The sequence below is a fragment of the Leuciscus leuciscus genome (assembly GCF_965113295.1).
Source record: "Leuciscus leuciscus genome assembly, chromosome: 12".
In the NCBI taxonomy this organism is placed as follows: Eukaryota; Metazoa; Chordata; class Actinopteri; order Cypriniformes; family Leuciscidae; genus Leuciscus; species Leuciscus leuciscus.
The window spans coordinates 39,659,437-39,680,663 of record NC_138736.1 but is presented as its reverse complement, the minus strand read 5'-3'; the positions used below and the strand labels follow the sequence as shown (position 1 = coordinate 39,680,663).

Genomic DNA, 21,227 nt, shown 5'->3' with positions numbered 1-21,227 from the left:
TAATTATTAGACATTATCAACATTTTACTTCTGGTTTAATTTGATTTGCAATCATGTAAATGAATGTTCAGAACTGGTATCATCAGAATCAGCAGATTCACCGGAAAGGTTACTAAACACCTCAGCCGTTTCTCAACACTTTTTTTTTTTTTTTACTTGTGAAACGTCATCAGTCTCTGCCAAAGTTCCAGTTCAAAGTTCACATTGAGCCTGAAGAACAGAGTTACACTCCAATAGACTTCTATTGGAATTGAGGAATGCGAAAGTAACGCGTTCCAGCATTGAACCCCATTCATCTCAGTATTTCTCAAGCACACTTGCTAGTAAGTTGATGAAATGACTGAATTAAATATATATATATATATATATATATATATATATATATATATATATATATATATATATATATACATATATATTTTACATTTTAAAGTATTAGTTGACCTCTCTGTAATCAAGCCAGTAGTGGTATTTTATGAAGGAAGTTATAGTTAATGTTTAGCTATCGTAGGACAATAGATAGTTAGACTCTATTGCAGTTAGATAATGTGAGCAAGTACAATAAGCAAGATAGTTCTTCTAATTTCATCCTATTTTTTTTACAATACTGATAATTCCAATTGTGCTTCAGACTTTGTGTTTTAAACCTGAGAAATTACTTGAAAAAAGCGATATAAAAACTCCTAATGTCAGAAATGTGTTACAAAAAACAGTAATCCAGACTCATAGCAAAAAAGGACAGATGTCTTTACATCCTAGAGCCCTTTTCATTTATAATGATGGATTTATGTTTGCAGAACTCATGGCAATATATATATATATATATATATATATATATATACACACACACACACACACACACACACACACACACAACTCCTTGTCCAAGCGCTTGTTCTATCCAGACTGGACTATTCTAATGCTCTCCTGGCTGGTCTTTCAGCTTGCTGTTAAACCTCTGCAACTATTATAAGAATAAATTTGTTTGTAATGCACTCCACCGCCATGGCCTGTATGCACGCTCACCACGCAAGACTCCATTACTGAAAAAAAAAGCATGTTGAAGCTCGTTTAAAGTTTGCTGCACAACATTTGGAAAAGCCAGTAAGAAAAAAAAGCAAAATACTGGGAGAATTTAGTGTGGTCACATGAGAGCAAAATTGAACTGTTTGGATGCCATAATACACACCATATTTGGAGGAGAAATGGCAGTGCACATTACCCTAAAAACACCATACACCTTGGTGTTGGCTCTTGGACAACTCTTCTGATTATTCTTTTCACTCCTCTGTCAGAAATCTTGCGAGGAGCACTGGTCGAGGCAAATTTATGGTGAAATGATTGTCTTTCCACTTCCGTATTATGGCCCCAAAAGTGCTCACTGGACCATTCAGAAGCTTAGAATGGCGCCTATAACCAATGCCATCATTATATGTTGGAACAATTAGGTTGCGAAGGTCTTGAGACAGCTCTTTGCTTTTACCCATCATGAGATGTGTCTTGTGTGACACCTTGGCAATGAGACCTTTTTGTAGACCATCCGTTGGGACTGAACCAGCAGTTATTAATTTGCACGGACAGGGGGCTGGATTGCTTTTTAATTACAAATAGTTTTAAGCTGTTGTCTTGGTTTTCCATGCCTTTTTGCACCTTCCTTTCTTCATGTGTTCAGTACTTTTTCCCTGTGTCATTTCACATTATTACACATAACTTAATATCTGAACTTATTTGTTTTGGTTTCTTTGTATGTATGGATTCCTTGGGTTGTTATCAACATCTGGTGAAAATTTCATGTCAATAGCACCTTTGGAAATATATTTACTGAGACAAATGGTGACGTGTTCAATACTTATTTCCCCCGCTGTACATGTTGTTTAGCATTGTTGCCTTGTCCATCTCCATCACTTGATTTAATAAGATACAATTTTGAGGTCATTTAAAAAAGGATAACAGCTTATTTTCTTAACAAATAAGCTTTTGACTATTTATAATGTTTTAATAAAAGAAAATCTTTAATAATTTTGGCACAATGGCTCCGCAAAGAAGAGGGCGCCATTGTGCCACTGCATATCCTGCAAACAACATTTTTGAGTACCTGATTAAAACAATGTGTATTTAAAAAAAAAAAAAAAAAAAACACTGCATTTTTACAGGAACTAGTTGCTTTATAAATGTCATAACCATTTTTGGATACATTAATATTTTTTAATGATGTATTTTGAAATGGAATTTGGTAATATTGTAGTTTTGTTACTTTTTGTACTATTTATCTTAAAAATGTAGAAGCAGCACAATGTCTGGTGGACTTTACAGTCGTACTGTTATGTATATTTAAATGTGTAACTTAATAAATAACCTTTCCTGCTTTAAAAGTTTTGAGAATCTTTCCTTTCATCACAGATGTTGTTAAAAGCCAAAAAGGTGCCCGATAAGTTACGGTAACTCAATTGTGTGTAAACACTAGTTTAGCGACACATGAGATTCTTTGTATTTTCTGGTTTGTAGTAAGAGTTTATTTAGGGCGTCTCCGACGCTGAAGATCTTTTCTTTTGTTTCAATTTTGGGTTTTTGGTGAATGTTGATTTTAGTTAGATTAGAAATTGATTTTGTTTATATATAGTTGTTTTGTTTCTTTCTTTGATTTGGCACGGTCTAGTTCTTTTCTCTTTTCCTCATTCTATTGTGAACCTTTTCCTTGGTTAAGATTTGTATGTAAGTTGTAGGGAATCGGTTTTGAGGAAACCGATTGCCTTAAATGGTTTAAGTGAATCAAACTCAGAGTAATAAAGTTACATAAGACTAAGCAAAACCTATTGGCACAAAATAATGACAGAACAAGAGGGTATTCTTAAGTATTTATTGAAATACAACATTCACTTAACAAAATGTTCAACTTAAAGCATAAAACAAAATCAGAATAGTTGACATGCGTGCTTCAGACATGATCACGCAGAGGCGTTCCCAAAGCATCATCGACGCAACGCGAGTTTCCTCAAAAGGGAACACATTATAGTGAGACGAAGAGATCGCTCAAACCTCCTCATATCGCAATAATTGCATAATTTTGTGGAAAATGAATAGAAATGCTCTGAAATGTGACATAAACATATTATTATTAATATGTCAATTTTATCATTAATATGATATTTTGTCAATTTTTCTTCATTCCATGATATATACGATGCCAATCTCCATGCATGCTTCGACTCACAGACCTGTGACACATCAATACAAACATCACCAACTAGTGTGAGATCACCCAAATATTTCTTACGCAATCTACATACAAAGAAAAGTCATATAATAAATGCTTCTCGTCTTCAGTCACAAAGGTATTCATAGTTAGATTACAATAATTACAGAATCTGTCATTGGAATACTACTCCATCTACCTGTTTCTATGGCTAAACAGTGCCCTGAGCATCTGAACAAGAACAAAGATCGTAGAATATAGTTGTTTTATGCATTCTTGTAATCACAAATAAATGGAAGCAGGCACAACTGTGTTGTCTTTTAATGTGAAATGAGTCATTGTAGGCCGTATATTTCATCAACTGTGTTTGTTTGGTGATACCCGAAATCTATGCATTCACCACAGACTTTACAACAGCATCAACTCTTCTTCGTTTGGATCACCCTTGTGTATTATATTTATTCCCCCTTTTTTTCAACTATTTCAACCATTTTTGTCTGAGTGAGTTATTCGCTATGACGAGACTGTGGTCGCGACTGAACTGACATTGAGCTGATGTTTTTTTGTGCATAGACTGTGCAATGATTGATCTTTGGATTACAGGTTCCTTATATTCATTACATCCACATTATCTATATTCCCATATTATCAGTTTGTGTTTCTGTGTGGACATTTTATGGACTAAGTTGATAGTAAAGGACTCGTTGGAGCTGTTGTTTGGTGACTGTGGCGTAGGCCTATTGTTGATTTCTGGTGTGGTTGTATTTTTCATTTAAAAAAAAAAAAATGGTATGCATTTGTTTTGAACTGTTGTTTGGCAAATATACTTGGATGTGGTTCCCCCTTATTTTTTGTGTTTCATTTTGTCTTTGAAGTGTTACAACGGAAAGCCGGAATTTTCCTATCAATGGCGGGTAAAGAGTTAAATAGAGAGTCATGAACAAAATATTACAATAATAGATTACCACAAATTAAATAGGTAAAAGTAATGTGAGTTGGTAATATAATAGAACAGAGATAACAGAATTGAGACAAGCATTAATATAGTTAATTTGACAGATAAACCTCACATAGAAAGATCTAGTTAGTTCTTTCTATCTCTCCATCCAGACATTAATGCTGTACCTCAGATCAGTTGATTTCACTGGTTTGTCCAGAACGGTCACTCTTCATGGACACACAGCTGGACTCTGAGTTTCATCTCTGACTGCTGAATCGACTTATAATAGAATACAGTTAATCATTCATATAGAAGATTTAATGTGGAGTTGGCAATAGATTAAAGACAGCATATGAGAATGTATATTCTGCAACTGAAAATATGATTAACCATTTTATTACTGAAAGGTGTCCATAGATTTTGAATTCAAATTAAAAAAATAGATTAAAAGTGGCAATGTATCATTGCTTTTAAATAAAAAAAAAATAAAAGACAATAGATGATTTAATTGTGAATGTTACTATAATCAAAGGCATTTGAATATGTTTGGTGGGATGAATTACTCAAATGAAATCATTAAAGGCCGTGTTGCAGGTTTTTTTTTTTTCATCGAATTTGTGCAATTTACTTGTTGGTAATAAACATTTAAACTGTTATCCATTGTATTTTATGTTGTTGGGTATCACAAAGCGGAATATAATACGAAAAAGTAGGTACTATCTTACAGCGGTTTGCAACGATTCTCCTTTCCCCCACAATGCCATTACGTCACGTTGGGGAGAGAATTTACCAAAGCCCGCATAGAGAGTGACTATGAGAGTAGCAGACGAGAGTATTCAGATAACGTTAGCGCAGATTATAGATAAATAAATAGATATAGATAGACAGACAGATAAATAGATAGATAGGCTAGTATAGAGAGAGAGGCAGACAGCCAGATAGCATAACGTTAGCATAGATAGCTAGCAGCTAGATAGATAAATATATAGAAATATATAACGTTAGGTAGATTGACAATGGTGAACTACTGTTTGTGCTGGATGTAAAAACTCTGGATGCTGAGTGAGGCACGTCACATCTGGTCGCGGGGTGAGCTCCTCGACCAGCGACCAAAACACACTCACTTCCCTACAGCACAAGCTTTCCAACGCAGTTTCCATGGGACGGACATTTTCACCGGAGGAAGAGATAAACGCTTAGAAACACCCATATAGCTTGCATGATGCCTTCTATTTCTAGATGAAAAGAAAAAAAAGTGTCGTTATTGTGCACTGCTGCTCTTAGACTAGCTCCAGTGCTCATTGCTGTGTTGCTAAATGATAGCAACTCACCAGAACACTTCACCAACTCTCCACTCATTCTCCTCGGACCATGCATTTAATTATTAAGTATTTACGACATTGTGGTGGCGTTTAATTGCGTTCAACTCGTAAATACGATCTATACGAGATCACTTGAACGCACCATAATACTAGGCTGAGGCTACCTTTCCTCCACTTCTCCCCAACGTGACGTCATCACCGAATTGCGTAAAAAAAAACGTTAATACCAAAAACGTAAAAAACTGGTCTTTAAGGACATTTTTGGGACATTTTAAAAATGATATACATATCTTGAGTGATTTATGTACCCATTAATCGACAGTGGTGGTTAACCTGCAACATGGGCTTTAAATAAATATTATATATGTAGATGTCTGTAGTAGAGCGTTTGCAGTATAAATGTCCCTTCTGTAGAAACAAAAGTCAAGTCACCTTTATTTATATAGCGCTTTTTACAATACAGATGTTTTCAAAGCAGCTTTACAGTGATAACAGGAAAATAATGCAACAAAGTTTGTTTCAGCTGTACAGCAGATCTAGAAGAAAATACTGTCATAGTCCAGCTCAGAGGTGGGTAGAGTATCCAAAAACTGTACTCAAGTAAAAGTACAAGTACTTATAGAAATATTTACTCAAAGTAAAAGTAATAATCTTAATAGTTACTTGAGTAAGAGTAAAAAAGTATCCAATGAAAAAACTACTCAAGTAGCGAGTAACTTACTTCGGATCATATAGGCCTATATATATATATATATATATATGAAGACTTCATGATGCAAAGTGCCATCTGAAATTTTCTTCTAAAACAAGCTTTTTATCAAGCTCGTATATTTAAGTTCAGAATTTATTTTTCATTGCCATTTAAGTGAAATAACTGAACATAAACATACAAGCTTGATAAAAATGCTCTTTTAGAAGAAAATTTCAGATGGTACTTAGAGGCTTTTGCATCTTAAGTCGTCATGTATAAAATGATATTATTTAGATTTTGTTTATTTAGATGACTATTATTATCATAAGTAGGCCTAGCTATCTTTGCAACAAAAACCAGTAGCACCTCAATGCAGTACACAAGATCCGGGGGGCGGAGTTGGATCCAGATATAAGGGGTGGAGATTGGTAGGTTTAGGGGTGGGTTTAGGGATTAAGGGGTGGAGATGGGTAGGTTTAGGGATCAGGGGGTGGAGATGGGTAGGTTTAGGTATGTAAGGTGGGAGGAGTTGGATCTGGATCCGACTCCTCCCCGTGGATTTCATGTTCTGCAGTGAGGACCATCTCACAAAAACAGAAGAGAGACGTAAGCATTATTTCCAACGCTATCTCACGACCAATTCGTACGAATTCGTTCGAATGATAAAAAGTTGGCTAATTCGTACTAATTCGTACGACCTCACTCGTACGAATTTGTACGATTTGTCTAAACCCACGTGATGGGTAGGTTTAGGGGCGGTGTCAGGGGTAGGTCATTCGTATGAATTCATACGAATTGGCCAATTCGTAAAATATGTACGATTTTGCAAAAATCGTACTAATTCGTACGAGTCAGGTCGTATGAATACGTACGAATAAGCCACCTCGTAGAATTTGTACGTTTTCCCGTGAGATCGGGCTGATTATTTCTGCCATCTGTATAGCCCGAAAATCATTGCCTGTCCTCTGGTTTGTATAATAGTAACTTATACAACTACATTTGGATTATTAGACAATGTCGAAATAAAGTGAATCTGCAGGGTTGCATTCAAAAGCATATTGACAGAGTTAAAAACTCTTCACATGTGCTCGCGCTCATGACTGCTACTGAACATCTGAACACAAAAAATAAATAAATAATTAAAAGTACATCGACGGATCTTCTTCTGACTGTTCTCCAAAATATAATCAAATGTATGTTTCTTCAAGCATGTTTAAACTGGTTAACTGTGTCTATGGCAGGCAAAGGCATTCGTTTTCAAGTCGAGTTTGCACGCCACTGCGCAACAATACACACAAACTACCGCGGGACGGCGGGTGTTCATAAACTGTGAACAATGGTAGCTTATTTAATGTAGGCCTATACATTAATGCAGGGCTATTCAATTGGCGGCCCGCGGGCCAAATGCGGCCCGCCAATCATCTCCATGCGGCCCGACGGCACCAACCTCCTCTTTTCCTGGCGGTGCGGCTAATTCAGTTTGATACTCGCTCCGATTGACCTGAGAAACGTTTTACGTGCGAATATTTCAGCAGTTATTATATGTGTCCCGAATTTATGTCGACTGAACCAGCGATAGGCTACCAATCATTCGTGAATGAAACATTCTTTTGGTTCGATTCTAAACGCGCTTCATGCATAACGGTCTAAAACTATTCGGATTCATTCGGACCGCTCCGTCACTGAATCATCTGAAGCGGTTTCTCGTTCAGTACAGTATAACAACAAATAACGATGTTTTCAGTTGTTTCACAAATTGTTTCAACACGGCCCAGCACGGAGTTGCGTTTACTCCCGGTCCCGGACACTATATTAAACAGCGTTGCGACAACCACTGGGAAGCGTTTCAGTTCGACAGAAACCTGTTACAAACCACAAATCACTCGATGATTTAATTAGTATTAAATCGGATGAAACAGCCTCAACATTCCCAAGACTGATGAGGAAAGCAGTGGCATGAACGAAATTAGAAGACTTTAAATCCCCTAATCACCCTTACAAACATTTACCATGAATGTACTGTAGTAATTTACCATGGTTGGGCAGAAATGTGCAATATTTATGTATATTGAATACTATGTAGTAATAAATAAATATAGTAAAAATATATATTATAATATTATATAGTATAATAGTAAATATAGTGATTTATATTGCATTAGTTTTATTAGGTGGGTAGAGGAATATATAATTAATGCTTGTTATGAAATTATGTCAGTTTTTTTGTAAAGGTGCATATAGTTTTTAACTTGTGTTTAGGCATTTTTTATACAGTGGGAACGAGTAGCCTGTGGTTAACAAGTCTCACTGTCAGAATATTTTCATTTAAGCATAACAATTATAAATAAAATTATTATTATTTCTCACCAACAGTTATACGTTTGTATAAATAATTTATTTGTTCCAAGGAAAATACAGCTGTAAATTATCAAGTTTTTTTATTTATTATGGTTTTATATATTTGCATACTGTTGGGTACCACATTTCCAAGTAAATACCACATTTTTTTAGGGTTACTTTTAACTTATTTATTGAAACTGTTATGTTTCAATAAATAAGCTAAACCCCCAAACCAACCCACCGGCCCACCTCAACTTTTCGATTTGATAATGCGGCCCGCGAATGAAACTAATTTAATAGCCCTGCATTAATGTATATGTACAAAAAACGGATAATGTCATACTTTCTAGCAGGGACGGACTGACAATCTGTGCGTTCTGGAAAAGTCCAGAACGGCCGTCCAACCGAGGGCCGTCGGCAGAAAAAAAAGTCTAATAAAGCAATATGAACAGCCAACAGCAGGGGCACTAATATGATCACTTATATGCTACGTGTAAAAAAACAACAACTGAGGAAGAAGAGTCGGCCTATAGCCACTGACAGAAAGTTAGTTTTATAAGGCTTACCTATAGGCCTGGCCTACTGCACTTTTAAATTTGCTTACATTATATTTGAATAGTTAAGTGATAGTATAGCAGTGGTCTCCAACCTGGCGCCTGTGAGTTGCCCGCTAAACACATTCTAAAAATAGCCCCAACTTGCCAATAGCGATCCACTGTAAATCGGGGCTCCAGACTTCGACTAAATGGTATAATTTTGCGACCTTTTCAACTAAACTTTTCAATTTGCACTTTTGCCTCTACAAAATTACCCAACTCTCTTTGATTATACGCTGTCATTTGCGCCGGTATGAGAAACATCAAACGGCAAACGTTCAAAAAGCGGAACAAAACTTGTTTGATCTGAGCAGCGCAGAGCATTATCAGCTCGGCCCAAATAACAGCGATCGCGACCAAAGCTGACATTATTACACAGAGCTGCGCGATCCACTGAGAAGCATTTCAATTCAGCGCAGAATTCTCTATCTCTATTATAAACCCACAGATGAGATTGTGATTTAAAGCCAGCTGAAATAGCGCTGATATTCTCAACATATTGACGCAAAAAACAGGCGAAACATTGTTCCAAGAACAAACCAGTCAGAAGACATTTCACTCCACAAACTTTTTGGCAGAAATATGCCTGTATATATATTCATATTAAAAATGGTGTTATATTAATATAGTCATGTATAAATGTATTAAATGTAATGCAGTAATGTTTTTGTTTAGAAGTTATGGCAGTTTATTTATTTATTTTTGCATTTATATTTATACTAAATGTTTGGGCTACTGTTTTTGATTACACATACAATAGGTTTATAGAAAATCAACAAAAAAATTAAATAAATATTTTCATAATTTTTCAGGAATTGTTGATTTTTTTTCTTTTTTTTAAAGGCTTGTAAGTCTGAACCAGAATATCAAGATATTTTATTATTTTGCATATGATGGTGAAAAGTAAAAAAGCTTCACCATGTTATATGTATAATAAATATTTGAGTATAACAAACAAAAATCCCTTCTAGATTATTTTATCCCTTGAGGTAGCCCTCGCACACAAAAAGGTTGGAGACCCCTGGTATATATATGTTTTATAATTCCAAGTTTGTGTAATTTGGGGTTTCTGTGGCCAGTGACATTTCATCATTTGTATTTTATGGCATTGTACTTTCTTTTCTTTTTTTTTGAAGAATTTTTAATAAACACAACCCCAATAATCATCATTGGTTTTGAGATGTTACTTGCTTGTCTGATAGGCTACAGTATTGTGGCATAGTATCAGGACATTCTGGCTAGTGTCTATAGCGCACGGCTAGAGGCGAATGGCCAGATGATGGGCCTATTTGGGTGAAAGTCCAGGGCTGTTTTTTAGCCCCAGTCCGTCCCTGCTTTCTAGTATCGTGGCGTAATAATCTGTTTGGTTGTAAAATGTATTGGCCTACCGGAGTGAAATTAAATCGAATATATCGTCCTGTGGAATCATTCATTCACAGACAGCATACGAAGATGTTCAACTAATAAAGATCTTCATCGCTGGCAAAAATATGATGCATTTGAAGATTTGCTCTCACTTGACTGTACTGTAGGTCCACGGCCACTTCATCTAACGCTCTTGATGTTCTTAAATCTTCCTGTTACGACTCCGAGTCGAGTGTGAATTGAAATTGCTTCAGATGATTCAGTGCGTGCAGGGAACTGAACAGAATCAGGAACTGAATCATTCAAACTGATTCGCGAACCGATTTAGACAGATCTGCCAACTTGTTTGATGAAGTCTTTGAACAGAATCGACTCAAAAGAGTGATTCATTTGTGAATTGAGCATCGCTCAAGCCCAGAAAAAAAGATACAGCGCGCTTGGAATAAACTACGCATTTAACAACACATATTGCATTAAAATAAAGTAACGAGAGGAACGTCGCCCAACGTAACGAAGTAAAAGTACAGTTTTTTCATTAGAAATGTACTCGAGTTAAAGTAAAAGTACCCATATTCAAATCTACTCTTAAAAGTACAATTTTTCCAAAAAAGTAGGATACTTAAGTAAATGTAACGAAGAAAATGTACTTCGTTACCCACCTCTGGTCCAGCTTATGTATGTTCAGTGTTGATTCATATCTGTTGTAAAAAAAGTTATTACTTTAGTTAATTTATTTATACAGCCGCTCTAGAGAAAACCGTGATGTCATCGTCCAGCTCAGTTCAGTTCTCATATAATGGTGTCAATGCAGATCAATAATATTGTTGAATATTAAGTGTCTCCAACTAAGCAAGCCAAAGGCAACAGTGTCAGGAACTCAAACTCCATCAGTGACAGAATGGAGAAGAAACCAGACTCAGTCGCTCAGTTCTCCTCTGGCCAACGAACGAACAGTGTATGATTATGATTCAGGCATTACAGGTCAGAGGTCAGATTGGATCTGAATATTCAGAATATTTATCCAGTTCATCTGGTTGAAAATTTCCTGGTTTGACTTTGGATGAAGGATTGGATCATTCTGTAAAGTTACACACACACGTGTGTGTGATAATCACTGTGGGTTTGTGTCTGTTGATTCTGTTGAATGTGATTGTGTCTGTAGAGGCTCTTTATTCACCATCAGCTGATCCAGAGAAGGTCAGACTAACATCTAACACCTGTAAGTAAAACACAGACAGTCAAACGTGTGCAACATTATTGCATTATCAACTTTAGAACAACTAAAAGAAACTACTTAGATGATTAAGTGAGAGATTATAATATAATACTGCGATACACAAATTGTTAATTGTTAAAGCTGTTTTTAAACATTCAGATTTTGATTTTGCTTCTAAATTACCATGATTGAAAAAGAAACTAGCGATCAATATTTACCATTATCTTTTACTGCAATTGACATTCTCTCAAAATACATAATTTAGGGATAAAAAGACAATGATAAAAGCAAAATATTGAATTGTTTGAAATAAAAAGAAACTTGAAGATATTTAATTGTTGCTATAAACTCTTATTAAAAAAATGAATTAAACTCTTATTAAACATGTTTATAGTGTGTAATTCACCATCACAAGGAAAGTAAACTAAGAAACTAAATTAATTTTCAATTAAAATATTAACAGTTTTAATCATCATTACTCACCAAAGCATCTCCAATTTATAATATGCATCCTCCTCCAGATCAGAGAGCGGCTTCACATCTGAGTGTCTTAGATTATTTCCATACAGATTCAGATGTCTCAGGTGTGAGGGGTTTGATCTCAGAGCTGAAGTCAGAGCAGCACAACCTTCATCTGTAACACCACACTTACTCAACCTGTAGAGAACAATGACACTCTTCAGTGTCTCTGAGTTCAGGAAACACTGATATAATTTATATGATAAATATGAATTTCTCCTTTTTCCTCAACAGATTTATATATGAAAGCAGTTGTCACCTCTTCACATCATCCAATCATGCTTATAACTATCAAAAACATTAAAAAGTAAAATAACCTCAGAATTTTTGGAAAGAATCCACTGAAGATTAAACATCCTTTTCAGTTACTTGATGGTAAACCTTTTTTGTATATATTATTTTTGTATATCATTGATTATTCAACACAGGAGAAAAACAGATGACGTTGAGACTTTTAAAAATCTTACTTGAGTATCTCCAGTTTACAGCGAGGATCCTGCAGTAGAGTAGAAAGCTGTTTGACTCCAGAATCTCCTACTTTATTCCATGACAGATCCAGTTCTCTCAGGTGTGAGGGGTTTGATCTCAGAGCTGAAGTCAGAGCAGCACAACCTTCATCTGTAACACCACAATCCCACAACCTGTAGAGAACAATGACACTCTTCAGTCTCTCAGTTCAGGATCTACAGCTCAGATAAGAAGAACTTCACAGTCAGAGACTTAATCCACGGCACCATTAACATGTCCAGTCTAAGGTTCAGACCCGCTTCTACAAACTGCTTGAGCGGGTTAGTCTCCATTTGATAAAAATTGCAAGAAAATTCGATAACACTTTATTTAACAGTGTCCTTGTTACATATGTTACATGAACTTACCATAGTAATAACAGTAAATTATGCATAATTACATGCAACTAACCCTCAACCAAATCCTAATCCTACCCTTATCCTATACTACTGTAAGTACATGTGGTTGCTTAATATTACTCAGTACTTAAATATATAATTACACTGTAACAATGACACCTTAAAATAAAGTGTAACCGAATATTCATTCTTTTTTATGCAAGTACCCAAAAATCATCAACATATCTGTATATGAACACGGTTGTCACGTCTTTACATCATCCAGTCATGTTTAATCTATCATTAATATTGTAAAATGATGTCAGACACATTGGAAAGAATCTAATGAAAATAAAAGCAACATTCCCATTAGTAATTTCACAGTAGATTTTTTTTTTTTTTTTTTGTATGGCAATCGTTATTTATCATTAAAATAGAGGACTATGTTGGGACATTTTATACAATCTTACCTCAGTATCTCCAGTTTACAGTGAGGATCCTGCAGTAGATCAGAAAGCTGCTTGACTCCAGAATCTCCTACTTTATTCACAGACAGACTCAGTTCTCTCAGGTGTGAGGGGTTTGATCTCAGAGCTGAAGTCAGAGGAGCACAACCTTTATCTGTAACACCACACTTATATAACCTGTAGAGAACAATGAAACTCTTCAGTCTCTCAGTTCAGGATCTACAGCTCAGATAAGCAGAACTTCACAATCAGAGACTTAATCCACGGCACCATTAACAGGTCCAGTCTAAGGTTCAGACCCGCTTCTACAAACTGCTTGAGCGGGTTAGTCTCCATATCATAAAAATTGCAAGAATATTTGATAACACTTTATTTAACAGTGTCCTTGTTACATATGTTACATGAACTTATCATAGTAATAACAGGTAAATTATGCATAATTACACGTAACTAACCCTCAACCAAATCCTAATCCTACCCTTATCCTGTACTAAGTACATGTAATTGCTTAATATTACTCAGTACTTAAATATATAATTACACTGTAACAATGACACCTTAAAATAGTGTGTAACCAAATATAAAAAAAAAAATGTATGCAAGTACCCAAAAATCATCAACATATCTGTATATGAACACGGTTGTCACATCTTTACATCATCCAGTCATGTTTAATTGTTAACATTGTAAAATGATGTCAGACACATTGGAAAGAATCTAACGAAAATAAAATCAATATTCCCATTAGTAATTTCATAGTAGATTTATTATTATTATTATTATTATTATTATTTGTATGGCAATCATTATTTACCATTAAAATAGAGGACTATGTTGAGACTTTTATACAATCTTACCACAGTATCTCCAGTTTACAGTGAGGATCCTGCAGTAGATCAGAAAGCTTCTTGACTCCAAAATCTCCTACTTTATTCTCAGACAGATCCAGTTTTCTCAGGCGTGAGGGGTTTGATCTCAGAGCTGAAGTCAGAGCAGCACAACCTTCATCTGTAACACCACAACATCTCAACCTGTAGAGAACAATGACACTCTTCAGTCTCTCAGTTCAGGAAACACTGATATAAATGATAAGATATATATGAATTTATCCTTTATCCTCAACAGATTTGTATATGAAAGCAGTTGTCACCTCTTCACATCATCCAATCATGCTTATAACTATTGTTGTGGAAAATATGCAATTGTCCAGTTACAAGTATGCCTTTTTGTAAACTAGTTTACCTGTAAATAATAAAACTATATTTAATTGAAACTAAGAAGCTCGTCTGCCAAAATTCTTTGATTTCTAAAAAACTGAAATGAACAGACCACGAAGAAGTCTTCTGACCTATAGATTGTGAGTATGAAAATTCAGATGCTTATGATTTAGGACAGATTTTACTTTCCCTAACCTGAGAATAATCAAAATAAAGTTAAAGGTGTCTAAAAATATGCACCATAAAACACTATCAAAAACTATCAAAAGTAAAATGACCTCAGAAGCTTTGGAAAGAATCTAATGAAGATTTTTGTCTGCCAGCATCATCGTGTGCCGCATAACATCATAAATGTGTAGTTTTATGCTCGGGGTGCCGAGAAAGGGCGCCCACGCTATCTAACCAATGGAGCTCTGATATGCTATTAAAACGTCACTAAATATGATCAATTCATCCAATCAGTGACACATAGTAATAATTCTATGAATAACATGGAAGCCGTTTCTCAATACCAAGTACGCAAAGTTCGGACTTGAGTCCTTGGTAGTTTGGACTTGACAAGTTCGACTAAGGAGAACGAACTCCCGAGGACGGGAGGACACAAGTCTGATGATTCTGCAAATGGAACAGCGGCGTACTTGATAGCGTCACTCAGCTCGCTCTGGCTACTCCGGTTATCTCTTTATGTATATCTAGGCTACAAATAAAACAAAATATGTTATAAACCACCACTCTGCCTCTTTTCATTTTCATTTAAAAAAATCTTAAACATAATGGCCACACAAATGTGGTTCAGGCAACGCAATTGATTATCTTCACTGCATATTTATAACACGAAATATAAAGCACAACCCTGACTCTTTTTGTTTTCATTTAAAAAATATGATAAATAAAAAACATTATAATATTGATTATTAAAAACTAACATTTAGCAAAAAGAGATAGGGTTGTGTCATTTTATTTTATTATATATGTACATACAGTGAAGAGAATGCAGGCAACATGTATAATAAAACATTTTATATGTTTTAAATATATAAAATAAAATGACATAACCTTTTTTGTTAAATGTCAGTTTTAATGATCAATAATAGCCATTATAAAAGTATAAGTAGCCTAAAAGGTATAAGAAGCTATACAATAATAAAGCAAACGATTCAGTCAACATAAGTCAGCTCTCTAGGCTACAACGTTAAAGTTAAATAGACTAAATAAAGCTATAAAACTTCACTTTGCCCTCAGCTTAACGTTTTGCCTGGGAACAAATTATAGATTAATGAGACAAATAAAATAAATAAATCGTCCGTTAGATATACACAAGACGATTTATATCTCATGTTAAACCACTAGACTGGAGACATCCGAGCCAGCGGCAAACACTAACCGAGGAAAGGCTGTTCTCGGCGGGGTACACGAGCGCCGAGTGTCCGATTGCCTGGTTCTCACAACTCCGAAAACGTCAGATCAAATTTTCGAATAGGCGCTATCTTTATAAATAAACCAAAGATTTGAGCTTTAAACAACTACATTCTCGCCTGAAACACTCTTAAAACTACATTTCGTGACACAATTACAGCAGTAATTTTAAATTACGCTGGGTTTCTCCTCTGCTATTGACGCTTGCTGGTTGGTGTGAGATGCATTCTGGGATACCTGGCTGTCTCAAGTCCGCACAAGTCACCTCTCGATGCATCCTCGGTAAAAGGGACACATCCGGGGATTTGAACTGGACTTGGCTAGATGTGGGGTGTTTCTCAAAACCAAGAATGCAAAGAACGGACTTGTGTTCTTGGGGAGAACCTCTTGCTAGTTGTTCTTGGAAGAATGAACTCACAAGGTGACGAGCACACAGAACGCTTCTGACAGTTTGAGACGATGCGTTCTTGCTGGTATTGCGCAATAATAGATTTGCACAGACGCCGTCTGCAGTAATCAAACATAACGAGAATTATTGACGATAACAGCCAGGCTTTACCGCCTAAGCCTACCCTCAGATCAAGAGATTACTCTACAACTGTACACTATGTAATGTATATTCATAACAATAAAGCTATCTACGCTGGAGATTCTCACTTCCGAAAACGTTTGAGCGCATTTTCGATTCGCCATAAATTTCCGAAAAATGCCAGTATTTGAAATCTAATGTACACAGTTGATTTCTCGCATCAAATGTTCTCTGAAGTGAATTTAGTGATGAAATATTGTACGAATTTGTAGAAAAACGACTTGCTGTATTGACCTCTCGTTCCTCGAATGCCTAAATGAATGCTGGGATATTTCTGCCGTCAAGTTCACACAAGTTACTAACCTATGCATCCTCTGTTTGATGGGCGTGTCAAGAACACTTCCGAGATTTTTAACCGTTCTTGCCAAAATGCAAACTTGTGTATTGGGACGGTACTTGGGCAGCGACTGATGACGTTTCACAAGTCCACAAGAACACAAGTACAGACAAGAACGCATATTGAGAAACGGCCGTGAACTTTGAATTGGAACCGTACTTGGGCAGCGACTGATGACGTTTCACAAGTCCACAAGAACACAAGTACACACAAGAACGCACATTGAGAAATGGCTGGAGTTTTACTCTACTTGGTGTGGTCACGTGGCAGTGAGATTCGGCGCGCGGAGCCAGTCTTTCTTGACAAGTTGACAATGGCGGCGCCGGCGGCACACGAGAAAGAGACCGTGCAATCTCTTCTTCAAACTCCGTTTGAAAGAAGACCACTGGCTGAAAAATTTTCAATAAATTAAATGGGACCAGCCACAAATTAACATCAGACAGCAGGTGAAAGGCAAGGAAGCGTCTTATACTAGAGGCTTTTCTTTTTAGCCGTGGCTAACCGGCTGTGGAGTAGCTAACTCGCTGTTTTGCTTCCCTTTTTTGCTTTTTAAAACTGCAGCGACCGATCGAGCCTGGTGTGAAAACGGTGTTCAGGATATGAAACATTTTTCGGAAAAAAATAAAAAAACACGAACACACAAAGATGTATATGGACAACTGCCTGAAATTTGTGTTGATGGGGAAGGCTAACATTGCTACTCAGTTGGATGATGGCCATCAACTTTGTATAAGAAGGCACAATGAGGAAGTGGACAAGAATCGATATATTCTTTCTAAACTGATTGCCTGTGTAAAATTTTGTGGTGCCTTTGAATTGGCTTTGCGTGGCCACGACGAGACTGAAGCCTCTGAGAACCCAGGCATTTTTAGGGGCCTTGTTAACTTCGCCTCGTCATTGGACGCTGCTCTGAAGGAGCACTTGGAGGGAGCTACTGTATTCAGAGGTACGTCCAAAACAATTCAGAATGAGCTGCTGGACTGTATGCTGACTGTTATTAAGGAGTACATTCACGAGGAGGTGACTGCGGCTGATTATATTGTCATTCAAGCCGATGAAACATCTGACGTGTCTGTCCAGACAGACTTGCCCTTGTACTTTGCTACATTGACCGCTACAACGTCATTCAAGAGCGCTATTTTGAGTTCATACTGATTGAAAACGCGAATGCTGAAAACATTGCTCAAACACTTTTGGAAAGGATGAGTGCATTGATCCCACCCAAAGATAAGACAAAATGAATAGCTCAAGCTTATGACGGAGCGAGCGTTATGCGGGGTGCCACTGGAGGAGTTCAGCGTAAAGTGATGGATGTGTATGAAAACACACACTACGTGCATTGTTATGCACATCAGCTCCTCCACTGCTCCTACAAGCACTCAGCATCTCCTCTGCTCCTCCAAGCACAACAGCATCTCCACTACTCCTCCAAGCACTCAGCATCTCCTCTGCTCCTCCAAGCACAACAGCATCTCCTCTGCTCCTCCAAGCACAACAGCATCTCCACTACTCCTCCAAGCACTCAGCATCTCCTCTGCTCCTCCTAGCACTCAGCATCTCCTCTGCACCCTCAAGCACTCAGCATCTCCTCTGCTCCTCCTAGCACAACAGCATCTTCACTGCTCCTCCAATCACTCAGCATATCCACTACTCCTCCAAGCACTCAGCATCTCCTCTGCTCCTCCAAGCACTCAGCATCTCCTCTGCTCCTCCAAGCACAACAGCATCTCCTCTGCTCCTCCAAGCACAGCAGCATCTCCACTACTCCTCCAAGCACTCAGCATCTCCTCCTCCAAGCACAACAGCATCTCCACTACTCCTCCAAGCACTCAGCATCTCCTCTGCTCCTCCAAGCACAACAGCATCTCCTCTGCTCCTCCAAGCACAACAGCATCTCCACTACTCCTCCAAGCACTCAGCATCTCCTCTGCTCCTCCGAGCACTCAGCATCTCCTCTGCTCCTCCAAGCACTCAGCATCTCCTCTGCTCCTCCAAGCACAACAGCATCTCCACTAATCCTCCAAGCACTCAGCATCTACTCTGCTCCTCCAAGCACTCAGCATCTCCACTACTCCTCCAAGCACAACAGCATCTCCACTACTCCTCCAAGCACTCAGCATCTCATCTGCTCCTCCAAGCACAACCGCATCTCCACTACTCCTCAAAGCACAACAGCATCTCCTCTGCTCCTCCAAGCACAACAGCATCTCCACTACTCCTCCAAGCACTCAGCATCTCCTCTGCTCCTCCAAGCACAACAGCATCTCCACTGCTCCTCCAAGCACTCAGCATCTCCTCTTCTCCTCCAAGCACAACAGCGTCTCCTCTGCTCCTCCTAGCACTCAGCATCTCCTCTGCTCCCCCAAGCACTCAGCATCTCCTCTGCTCCTCCTAGCACAACAGCATCTCCACTGCTCCTCCAAGCACTCAGCATATCCACTACTCCTCCAAGCACTCAGCATCTCCTCTGCTCCTCCTAGCACAACAGCATCTCCACTGCTCCTCCGAGCACTCAGCATATCCACTACTCCTCCTAGCACAACAGCATCTCCACTGCTCCTCCAAGCACTCAGCATATCCACTACTCCTCCAAGCACTCAGCATCTCCTCTGCTCCTCCAAGCACAACAGCATCTCCTCTGCTCCACCAAGCACAACAGCATCTCCACTACTCCTACAAGCACTCAGCATCTCCTCTGCTCCTCCAAGCACAACAGCATCTCCACTACTCCTCCAAGCACTCAGCATCTCCTCTGCTCCTCCAAGCACAACAGCATCTCCACTACTCCTCCAAGCACTCAGCATCTCCTCTGCTCCTCCTAGCACTCAGCATCTCCTCTGCTCCCCCAAGCACTCAGCATCTCCTCTGCTCCTCGAAGCACAACAGCATCTCCACTGCTCCTCCAATCACTCAGCATCTCCTCTTCTCCTCCAAGCACTCAGCATCTCCTCTGCTCCTCCAAGCACAACAGCATCTCCTCTGCTCCTCCTAGCACAACAGCATCTCCACTACTCCTCCAAGCACTCAGCATCTCCTCTGCTCCTCCTAGCACAACAGCATCTCCACTGCTCCTCCAAGCACTCAGCATATCCACTACTCCTCCAAGCACTCAGCATCTCCTCCAAGCACAACAGCATCTCCTCTGCTCCTCGAAGCACAACAGCATCTCCACTGCTCCTCCAATCACTCAGCATCTCCTCTTCTCCTCCAAGCACTCAGCATCTCCTCTGCTCCTCCAAGCACAACAGCATCTCCTCTGCTCCTCCAAGCACAACAGCATCTCCACTACTCCTCCAAGCACTCAGCATCTCCTCTGCTCATCCAAGCACAACAGCATCTCCACTACTCCTCCAAGCACTCAGCATCTCCTCTGCTCCTCCAAGCACAACAGCATCTCCTCTGCTCCTCCAAGCACAACAGCATCTCCACTACTCCTCCAAGTACTCAGCATCTCCTCTGCTCCTCCAAGCACAACAGCATCTCCACTGCTCCTCCAAGCACTCAGCATCTCCTCTGCTCCTCCAAGCACTCAGCATCTCCTCTGCTCCTCCAAGCACAACAGCATCTCCTCTGCTCCTCCAAGCACAACAGCATCTCCACTACTCCTCCAAGCACAACAGCATCTCCTCCAAGCACAACAGCATCTCCACTACTCCTCCAAGCACTCAGCATCTCCACTACTCCTCCAAGCACTCAGCATCTCCACTACTCCTCCAAGCACTCAGCATCTCCTCTGCTCCTCCAAGCACAACAGCATCTCCACTACTCCTCCAAGCACTCAGCATCTCCACTACTCCTCCAAGCACTCAGCATCTCCTCTGCTCCTCCAAGCACAAAAGCATCTCCACTACTCCTCCAAGCACAACAGCATCTCCTCTGCTCCTCCGAGCACAACAGCATCTCCACTACTCCTCCAAGCACTCAGCATCTCATCTGCTCCTCCAAGCACAACCGCATCTCCACTACTCCTCAAAGCACAACAGCATCTCCTCTGCTCCTCCAAGCACTCAGCATCTCCACTACTCCTCCAAGCACAACAGCATCTCCTCTGCTCCTCCGAGCACAACAGCATCTCCACTACTCCTCCAAGCACTCAGCATCTCCTCTGCTCCTCCAAGCACAACAGCATCTCCACTACTCCTTCAAGCACTCAGCATCTCCTCTGCTCCTCCAA

At 38.7% G+C, this 21,227-nt stretch overlaps 1 protein-coding gene across 1 annotated transcript in view; it reads right to left on the bottom strand.

Moving 5' to 3' along the window:
* LOC309511314 (uncharacterized protein) overlaps positions 1–21,227 on the bottom strand; it is an 85,701-nt gene that overhangs the window by 13,925 nt on the left and 50,549 nt on the right. The window contains exon 14 of the mRNA XM_082186419.1: positions 12,650–12,823. Within this exon, the coding sequence (XP_082042545.1) occupies positions 12,650–12,823 (174 nt within the window). The remainder of the gene's footprint in view (positions 1–12,649; positions 12,824–21,227) is intronic.